Source organism: Tripterygium wilfordii, chromosome 23 (genome assembly GCF_013401445.1).
Source record: "Tripterygium wilfordii isolate XIE 37 chromosome 23, ASM1340144v1, whole genome shotgun sequence".
Lineage (NCBI taxonomy): Eukaryota > Viridiplantae > Streptophyta > Magnoliopsida > Celastrales > Celastraceae > Tripterygium > Tripterygium wilfordii.
The window spans coordinates 10,783,595-10,794,324 of NC_052254.1; the positions used below are offsets into that span (position 1 = coordinate 10,783,595).

At 39.8% G+C, this 10,730-nt stretch overlaps 2 protein-coding genes across 2 annotated transcripts; one reads left to right on the forward strand and one right to left on the reverse strand.

The window, feature by feature from the left end:
• Positions 1-3,606: 3,606 nt before the first annotated feature.
• On the forward strand, positions 3,607-4,578 carry LOC119992805 (WD repeat-containing protein VIP3-like). Its single transcript, XM_038839592.1, has 2 exons — positions 3,607-3,689; positions 4,130-4,578. Exons 1-2 carry the CDS (start codon positions 3,607-3,609, stop codon positions 4,509-4,511), a joined length of 465 nt encoding a protein of 154 aa, XP_038695520.1. The 3' UTR covers positions 4,512-4,578.
• Positions 4,579-5,100: 522 nt separating this feature from the next.
• Positions 5,101-6,949, reverse strand: LOC119993429 (threonine synthase, chloroplastic). The gene has a single exon (XM_038840579.1). The coding sequence runs from the start codon at positions 6,886-6,888 to the stop codon at positions 5,317-5,319; it is 1,572 nt and encodes a 523-aa protein (XP_038696507.1). The 5' UTR covers positions 6,889-6,949; the 3' UTR covers positions 5,101-5,316.
• Between the last annotated feature and the right edge of the window lie 3,781 nt (positions 6,950-10,730).

Genomic DNA, 10,730 nt, shown 5'->3' on the forward strand with positions numbered 1-10,730 from the left:
TAGGCGCAATCCTAGGCGTGCACAACTTCAAATTCAAGTCCAACTCTCTGGACTGGGCGTGCAGGAGTGATCCTGGGCGTGCACAATTTGTGCGCCTAGGCGCGCCACGCCTAGGCGCGTTACCCCTAGGCACATGATTCAAATGACCATAACTTCTCCATATGACCTCCGATTTGCATGATTTTAGATTCTACGGAAAGCTTGAGATGTCTAGTTTCCAATGCCTTTTGTTGCGCTCGATTCCAATAACGTGACAGAAAGTTATGACTATTTGAACACACGAAGGTCGGTGGACATTTTCTTCAATTCAGCCCTTTTTCCGTCGCTTTTCATCCAAACCGCAATCAACCTATCAAAATGCAAATCAACACATAAATACACTCATTATTTATCAAAAGAAAGCTTAAGAGGGGGATATTTCTACCAAAAACAATAGGTATTATCATACCTATCATTAAGCCCCAAAAACCCTCGAAGTTCTTTCACATTAGTTGGGACCAAGGACGGAGCCACGTTGGTCCTGAGGGGGGCAAGTGCGCCCCCCTGGATTTCTTAAAAAAATATACTACATAGACATATATGCTTCACAAGCCTAGCACAAAATTGTAGTTGGTTCAATGGTGGTGTACTTTGTAGTTGGTTGCTCTAGTATCGAGGTTCGAGTCTTATGTAAGCAATGTCACATATATTTTTTTTTCTATTTTTCGTTCAGCAAACCATATATATTTTTTTCTATTTTTTTGTTCAGCAAGCCACATACCTTTTTGTTCTATTTTTCGTTCAGCAAGCCATATATTTTTTTTTTCTATTTTTTTGTTCAGCAAGCCACATACTTTTTGTTTTTGTTTTTGTTTTTTGCTTTTATGTTTATTTTCATTTCGAAATTCCTGAGCAACTTGAGTTTTGTTATTCTTAAATTATTTTATGCTTGGCTTTGTTTATTTTCAATTATTTTATTTTTTAAAATTATCTCTTTATCAAAAACAAATAACTTAATTAGATAGTCAAATTTAATAGTTCTATGACTGAGATACGATAACCCAGAATCATTAAAACTACTGATTATAAAATATATTATTCATTTTGCTTGTTCTCTCAGTAATATAAAATAATATATGTAATTCAATTAAAATTATTATAGTATTGCAGGCGAAGTTATTTTTATTGGACTATATATTAATAAAACAAATACAAATAGCCAAAAAATAATTTCAGGGGCAACCCCCACATTGCCCCCCCTCATCCTAAATCCTGACTACGTCCCTGGTTGGGACGGGCCAATCTAGAACTGCTTGAATTTTCTTTGGATCAACTGCAACACCCTGAGCAGAAACCACATGACCCAGGAAGGAGATTTGACTCTGGCCAAACATGCATTTGGAAGCTTTAGCAAAAAATTGGTTATCCTTGAGGAGTTGAAGGGTGACTTGCAAATGGTGAAGGTGTTGCTGGACTGTTTGGCTGTAGACCAGGATGTCATCAAAGAACACCAAGATAAATTGGCGGAGATAGGGTCGGAAAAGGTCATTCATGGCAGATTGGAAGGTTGAAGGAGCATTGGTGAGGCCGAACGGCATGACAACAAACTCGTAATGGCCAGAATGGGTTCGAAAGGCAGTTTTGGGAATGTCAGTAGGGTTGACACGTATTTGGTGATAACCGGACCTCAGATCAATTTTGGAAAAAATAGTGGCACCATGTAATTCATCAAGAAGCTCATCAATGTTGGGTATGGGGTATTTATCAGGGATGGTAATCTGGTTTAATCTTCGGTAATCAACACACATACGCCAAGAGTTATCTTTTTTCTTGACAAGAAGGACTGGACTGGCAAAAGGGCTGGTACTAGGGCGAGCAAAACCAGATCGTAATAATTCAGAAACTTGATTTTCAATTTCAGATTTTTGAAAATAAGGATATCTATAAGGTCTGATGTTTGGGGGTTTTGAATTTGGTAGTAATGGTATATTGTGGGCATGGGACCGAAAGGGTGGAAGGGTATTGGGTTCCTAAAAGATAGCTTCAAAAGTGTTAAGTAAATTGTGAATTTCAGAGTGTTGGTTAGAATTAGTACCTGAGATGTTGTTCTCTGTTGAAAAATATTGAAAGCTGGCTTCAGCTTGTGTTTTGTGAGGGACCCCTTGGAGCTTATATTTCTTGCCTTTCAAATGAAAAATGAGGAACATTTCATTCCAATTGGCTTGTACCGTATTTAAGGAAGCAAGCCATTTGATACCCAACACCAAATCAGCACCACCAATTGCAAACGGGTAGTAGTCTTGGGTAATTGTCAGCCCAGGAAGCTCGACCGAGACTTCTTGACAAAGGCGATTGCATTTAATCACTTCACCATTACCAATTTGAACTCCGAAAGGAGGAATAATTTGGACAGGCAGCCCGACTTCTTCCACAATCCTCTCCGTAATGAAATTATGTGTGGATCCGCTATCAATCAAAATCAGAACTTGGCGCCCTTGAACAGTACCCAGAAGCTTCATTGTGGTGCCTGATGATTTACCCAGAATGGCATGGAAAGAAATCTCAGCCAAATCTGCCATTGATGGGTCATCGTGAACAACGTTCTCATCTTCTTCGACTGGTAGTTCGCTGTTCGTGAGCTCCATTAGAGAGAAGCTCGTTGGTTTGCATCTATGTCCAGGAGCAAATTTCTCGTTACACCTGAAACAGAGACCTTTGGCCATTCTCTCCTGTTTTTCAGCTTGCCAAGATCGGGTTTGCTGGGGTTAGGTTGTCGCTGGGGTGGCTGTGAAATTACTGCGTGAATTGTTGTGAAAAGTCGATGTAGAAGAGGTGTGGTCACGAGGTAGAAGAGCTCGTGTGGATGAGGATTGGGGTAATGTATTGGGGCGGCTGGATGTGGTCCAATTGGGCCCTCTGGTGCTCCGATGTGGGCCTAGTTTGGTCTCAAATTCAAGGGCCAAACTCATGGCCTTGTAGACTGTCCTGGGCTTATGGATTCTAACATCAGCCTTTAGCTCCTCCTTTAAGCCATTTAAAAACACACCCAGTAAGCAATGTTCTGGCCAATTTGTAACTCGTGAAGATCTCTTGGCAAATTCTTGACGGTATTCTTACACAGACCCAGTTTGCCTTATATTGCAAAGATATTCATCAGGATTTTGGAACTCTGCCGGACCAAAGCTTTCATGCAAAGTGTTGACAAGCTCCTCCCAGTATAGCAAGGTTCGTTCACGATTAACCCAAGCAAATAAATCGAGGGCATCACCTTCAAGATACATGGCGGCGATGTCGACTTTAATATCCTCCGGAGTCTGATAATAACGGAAATATTTTTCAGCTTTCAGGATCCAACCTCATGGATCACCACCATCATACTTTGGAAATTCCATTTTCGTATGAGGACGCCGGGAAGGACTTTTAAACCACCAGGGATTGTCCATGTCGTCATCCTCTGCTTCTGACCAGGTTGTTCTACCCTTCTCATGTGGTCCCATGAGAATTTCTTTGGTCTTTCCTTTGCTAGAGACACGAGTACTGGTTTCTGCATGAGGGGCCCCACTAGATTGGGATTTGAGGGCTGCGACTTCGGCTGCTAGAGAGTCTATGGTGTTTAATTTGGAAGCGATGGCAGTTAATTGTTGGGCAATGGAATCAGAATTTGGGTTGGCTGGTGGGTCGGTGTTTGGGTTTGCTGGGTCATTTTGCAGGTTGGAAGATCTGGTGTTAACCATGATGGATCAACGGCTTCGACACCAAAATGATAGGGGCTAATAATATGAGATGGAAAAGGAACCAAATATGAAAGAAGAGATGAATATTGGCAGCAAATTGTGCAAGAATCTTAAACACAATCACAACCAATAACCAGTCCGTTAGGAGAGGACAAAGCTCCAATAGATAATATTAACAATGATGTGATAACCTCCTAAACAAAGCCTATAGTTATTTATACTAAATAGACAGAAACAAACTCCTAGAAAGCAGGGAACAATTGATGAAAGTGGAAGTGGAACTGCTGCAGTTAATGAAATGGCTTGAGTGGAACTGCTGTCATTGTGGGATGATTATGGAGGGACTTGGTTACTTAAAAACTGATCTCCATCTTCAGCACGTTTTCCCCACCTTTTTCGTGAATAAGTCCGCAAAGGCGGTTCTGTATCAACTCCCGTACTGAACCCCGGGTTCTCTTTACTGCATCAGATGATACTCATGTGCACATTTATGATTCTGAGGGAAAAGCTCTAATTACAGCATTGTCTGGTCATACAAGCTGGGTACTGAGTGTGGATGGAGGTCCAGATGGCTTGGCTATTGCCACAGGCTCAAGTGATAAAACTGTAAGACTCTGGGATCTCAACATGAGGGCTGCTGTTCAGACAATGACCAACCATTCAGATAAGGTCTGGGGAGTGGCTTTCTGGCCACCAGGAGGGACTGGTGTGCGGTTTGGTCGGCTTGCCAGTGTATCGGATGACGAGCATTTCGCTCTACGATTACTCTTAAGGCACAGTTTTTTTGCAATGTGTTGATTTAGCTGTTGTAACTTACAGAATTTATCTAAGGATTTTTTGTTTTAATAAACTTTGGTTCTCCGAAGGCAAATGTGTTTCAGCAACAGGAGCTGAATATGCAACAGCAATTCAAGGTCGCATAACAAACAGAAACTAAGTTCCCACTCACGACCCATGTAACAAACCACACCATGTATTAAACAAGTAGCTCATAAGGATCACCATTGTATAACCATTCACCCATGTAACAAGCTACTACACCAAACCATGAACAAACCAGAATATCAAACCATGAACAAGAAAGGCATGATATAATTGGCTTTCGCCCTTATTCCGGTTAGTTGTGGATGTTGATTGAGATAATTTCACTGAAAGATTGAGCTAGAATGGTCATCACTCATCAGGTTATCTGCTATTTTCATCTGCAGATTTTCTTCCCTAATGTAATAAAACCTAAAAACCTTTAACTTCAAATGTGTCCCGCATCACAAATTTGACATCCTACAACTTTTCATGAATGTAACCACAAGGTTGCTTAGCTAAACATACTATGGATTAGCATTGTTTACAATTTTACATACAGTGAGTTTACAATTGCAGATAAGCATTATTGAAGATTGTGCTGTTGTAAAAACATTCACCTCCCAAAAGAAAAAGTCATGCCGGCAACTTCAAAGAATTCAAAATGTCATCTGGTTCCATGTATAAACCAAATGATATGCATTACAGGATTAAGGTAAATACTAGGCTCTCATAAAATTTTAAGAACTGCAACAACAAAATAAAACTTGAAACTCAACTAAGAGTAGAAGAGCAAAGCATCTCACTTAGGAGCCTTATCTGCCAAATACTTCTTGAGAACATCCATAACGGCTCCAAAATCAGCCTTCACTTGCACTGGTGGATTAGAGAAACGGCAAGCCATATCTGGGATTTTGTTGGAGTGATAATCAATCTTAGACTGTGTAAACTTCAACCCATGAGCAGTGCTGACCACCACAGTCCTATCTGTGGGACTGATAATCCCTCTATTCCTAAGCTTAATCAGAGCAGTCAAAGCAACCCCAGTATGAGGGCATATAAACATCCCAGTAGAATCTGCCTGCGCCATTGCATCCATCAGCTCCTCCTCAGTCGCTTCCTCAACAATCCCATCACAATTCTTCAGTGCATACACAGCTCTATCTATAGAAACAGGGTCTCCAATCTGTATTGCTGAGGCAAATGTTGAATTCGCCTTCACTGCGTTAAATTCTTTCCAACCAGACTTGTAATACAAGTAAAGTGGATTGGCATTAGCTGCCTGAGCACAGACAAGCCTTGGTATCCTATCAACAAGACCTAATTCTTGACACATTTTGAACCCTTTATAGAAGGCATATATATTACCAAGGTTACCTCCAGGAACTATTACCCAATCCGGCACCTCCCAATCAAATTGTTGCAGGATTTCAATTGCAGCAGTTTTTTGTCCTTCAAGTCTCAAACTATTCAAAGAATTCGCCAAATAAATTGGCAACTCTGCTGTGACTTCACGTATCAGCTTCATACAGCCATCAAAATCAGTATCAATACTCAGCACAAAAGCCCCATTCGCGATTGGCTGCACCAACTGAGCCATTGAGATCTTATTCGATGGAAGAAATACAATCGATGGGATGCCGGCAGACGCGCAATATGCAGACAGCGCGGCCGAGGTGTCGCCAGTGGAGGCACACCCGACTCCGACCAGAGGTCGCTTCAATTTTCTTAAACGATTCACTTGGCTGACCAAAACGGTCATGCCCAAATCTTTGAAACTGCCAGTGTGGCTAATCCCGCAGTGCTTGATCCAGAGATCGCTCATGCCCATATACTGTTTGCCAAAACGCTCAGCCCAGAACAAGTTCGAGTTCCCCTCAAAAGCGCTCACAATATCATCAGAATCGATCTCTGGAAGCACCCATTCCTTCTTGGACCACACACCAGAACCATACGGCCAAGTAGTCTTCCCCACGCGCGAGTCAAACAGCTCCCGCCAGTATGCTCCATCGAACTTCTTTAGCGATTCCATGTCGTGCTCGACATCAAGCAAACCTCCAGAGCGGCTGCGGTACACGATCTCATCAAGCGAGTACCACTCCGACGAGTCCGTCCCCGCGTTGAACGGCACATACTTAGCCGAGAAGGTAGTAGACTGACGGTGTCTCCGCGCCTCTTCGCGGATGTTCTCGTCGGCGGGGCGTCGGTGCTTGACAACCGACGGAGGATTGTTCGATTGAGCAGGATCGAGGGTCGATGAAGTGCAAGAAATCACGGTGGGGAAGCGACGAGGGGTTAATAGCTTAGGGTTTTGATAGAATAATGGTTTGGGATTGGAAATGAAAGAGGACTGAACCAGAGAGCTGGAAGCCATGACCGTTTTGTGCTAGAAAGGAAGGGATTTGGTTCCGCGGATACACTTGTGCAAAACATGTGTAATTGGTGCGCTTATTTAAGGGTTTAGAGGAGGTGTTTGGTGGATGATGCCACCGCCCGCGGGCCTGGGCTGAGAATGTAATGAGCTCAAAAAGCCCAAATACATGTCAACAAATACTGGAAGGTGACTAGGTGAGCTTTAGTCATACCCCAAATTTTATTAAATACACCCATTGTTAAACGCAAATCATGAAAATTTTAATTTTTTATAAATACATCAAAAGTACATAAAATTTGAGAAATTTTACAAATGCACCCCAAAATCAGAGTTGGCGTCGCATGCCATGGAAGTCGTCTGTTAGGGTCATTCTCTAGTTGAAGCTTGTCAGAAATGCGAAAACTACTGCTCGTGATTATCCCATAGTCAGTATTCAAGACCAAATCATCCAAAAACGGCTTGTTTTGAATCAAACTCGGGTCGTCGATTTCCGACAAGCATCTTGGCCAAAAAAATGGGTGGAATGGAAGCGCCTTGTCATGATCTTGGCCAAAAGTGGTGTCGGTTTCCTTCAACAGTGGTCAGATTATCTGGATCGGTACTAGGACGACAGCGACACCATGATGGGTAAATCATGAGGAAGAAGAAAGAGAAGGTGAGGAGGTAGGGTGTGAGGAGCCAAGGTTCTAAAAATGACAAAGTTAAAGTAAAGTCAACAAAATCGAAGTATCTTAGCAAAATTTGGGCATGCTTACCATGTACTCGGATTGTCTTGGTCAAGACATGCTAATTCTATTTTTAGAGTTAGGAAATTATTTTCATTTTGTCACGTGACAAATCACAGGAAGGAAAGAAGGAAACCGGCGTAATTTTGTGTTATGGGCCAAGGATAGCAGTGCGTGTGCATTGGTCTTTAAGAAGTTCTTGATGGGCCAAAAACGAGGCCCAACTTTCATATCGCAGTCATCACTGACAAGTGGCAAAGCCAGTTTAGTATTTTTTTCCCCTGCTGAGCCACTGCATATGGCGTTATATTAAATTATAGGTGGTATTTCGCATTGTATGTTTTATAATATTAAAAATGTAAATAAAAAACAACATTAGAAATTCAGAAAAAATATAAAAAGAAAAAAAAAAGTGTAGGAAAAAATTACAAAATATGCTGTGAAGGAAGTAAATTAGTCGCGAGAGTAGATACGGAAGAGGCTATTCGCTCGAAGAAGCGAGAGTAGACTAATTGTGACCCGAATTGCGCCCCAAACACAAATGAGGATTCGATGTTAGCATACAAAATAAATGGTGTAAGTGCTTTGTACAATAATATTTTTTGTTGGGACATAGGTTCCAAAAAGTGGAATTTTAATGGACTATTACAAATTTTCGTGGTCCAACAATGTTAATATGTTGGCCTAATTTTGTTAGAGCATTAATGTGGGCATGGTGGGCATGACATTCTCCATGCCCATATGTTTGTTCTAACAAGTGGGCTCCACAGCACATCACACATATTTTATACTAAAATTAATATTGGGTTTCACCTTTATTAATTAGAAATTATGTCAATAAATTTATACCATTGTATCAATATATTTTGTTGGTCCAACCACAGCAACAAAACGGATATTCCAATACATTTTGTTGATCCCAATAAAACAATACAATTTCAATTTCTCTTACGGGACGACAAATGGTGGACGGATTTTATAATGTAATGTCGGGTCGGGCAGTGTTTCATTGTTTTCTATTTTAATTTTGTGTCCACACTATGATTTTACCAAATTACCCCCAATACTGTTGAAGATGTTAAATTCATCGAGTGTGGAATCATATTACAGTGAATTGAATGCGTAAAATTACGTCAAATAGAATTTTCATTCCATTATTAATTATTTTGATGCGTATCCACAACATGTCTAAAAATACTAGAAATACAATTTTTCATATAATCACACGAAAAAAATAGGATAAAAACCAAAATTATTAAATTTAAGGTAACAATAGTACCAATTGAATATAAATTGAGAGAAAACGTTTAAAATTGTATGAGCATGCATAACACATGGCTAACGGTGTGTTATATATGAGAGAGTATGAAGTGAAGATGAAAACTTAAAAAAAAAAAACATGTCTTGGAGTGGCATGAAACATTGAAACTATATGAATTCAAAAGGTAATGGCGGATCCATTGTTGTGACACTAGGGGCTAAGGCCCAATGAAATCATGAAAAAAAAATGGTATTAGGCAGTTGGTTAAGAAAAAAAAAGGTACCATACCTTCATAATTTTTCTGATTTCCAAAATAGGGTCGGGTCTGGGTCGGGTCGGTTGATTATCGGCCGATAATACAACCGACCCAACCAATCGATTTCGGTCAAATGTGAAAACCATTATCGGTCCGACTTTTATGGGTTGGATGTCGGTTGGCAACCGTCATTTTCGGGCCTGTTGATGGTTGATTATCAGTTGGCCGATAATGAATTGGTTAGCCGATAATGGCCGGTAACAATAACAAAACTAAAATTATTAGTATTATTTTCTTATTTTCTTTAAAATAGTCAGTTGGCGGATAATTATCGGCCAATCGACTATACGGTATTTTAAAAACCATCAACCAACCCATCTATACATGGGTCGGGTGATATTATTGGCCCAACTATGTGGGTCGGTTGATGGTTGATTATCGGTCAGCCAATAATGGGTCGGTTGACTGATAATGACCGATAAAACCGACCCAGTTCTAGCCCTAGTCCAAAATACATCGTCTTTCATCTTGGACCAAAAGAAATCGATACAAAAAAATTTAAATCAATAGGCATTAGCCAAATAGGTCAGTTACTTTGGCTCAAAGACCAGGCCCTATACAAATAAATACCAGACCTGCTCTTCTGGACTTCTTATCCACTCAAACACACACGAAGCTATGTAGTTCTCCACTTCACACGGTCTGAATTGAAACTTTTGGCTTGGGTGGTCTAAGGCTTGACGCCTTCACAACTCTTTCTTCACACCTTCAGTCGGTAAAACACTAATAGTGTAAGACTTGATTTCAAAATATTGAATATGTTTTCTTATAGGGTTTCCGATTTGGGGAAAACGATAAATTGAGTTTTGGATCGTAATCAAAATAAGGTCAGAAAGGTGCAGGGAGTTCAGCGAAGTTGGGATTTCGTTATAGTCAAAGTCTGTAGCCCTGCCTAACATCGTTCTGGTCAATCATAGAGATAACTTCGTCGTTCTTTTTTAATTATAATTTCTCAGAATTCAGGTTCAATCTTATATCATAGTTAGTTCTTGTGCGAGCTATTGTGAGGCTTGATTAAGTTGCATGTCTCTAGCATCTCCTTTTGTTTGAGAAGCTTTAATTTTTCATTTTGGTTAGATAATTTTATGAATGATTGTCTCGTGGTATATTTTATAGAAAATGGGGTGTTTACACAATTACTAATAATGATGTAATAGACCGCTTTTAAAATATGAAAACTTGTGGACAACAATTGTAATATTTATTTTGGACTATTTAAATATATTTTTATATATAGTGTGTGTCTTCAGTGACTGAAATTTCTGGATATGTCACTGTCAATAGGAGTTGATGGAAGTATGATTTTAAATATAAATGAATGACATAAATTATATATATAGTGAATTTTCGTTAATTTTCTCAAAAACTCATGTAACTGACGGACCAAATTTTTAAATAAAGTCGGGATGATGATGCTTATTCAAAACAAATCAACTGCATAATTTTAAAATTTAATGTGGATTTTCACAAGTATGAAAAATTTGAATAGTCTTTTGAAAAGACTCTTTTCAATAGTTTCATATATTAAAAATAGTTTTTG

Bases quoted from the DNA above. Each gene is read 5' to 3' on its own strand.
- LOC119992805 (XM_038839592.1), top strand. From the start codon at position 3,607: ATGGCAGTTAATTGTTGGGCAATGGAATCAGAATTTGGGTTGGCTGGT. The intron at 3,690-4,129 runs GTTGGAAGATCT...AAGTCCGCAAAG, and splicing joins TTTGCTGGGTCATTTTGCAG to GCGGTTCTGTATCAACTCCC.
- LOC119993429 (XM_038840579.1), bottom strand. From the start codon at position 6,888: ATGGCTTCCAGCTCTCTGGTTCAGTCCTCTTTCATTTCCAATCCCAAA.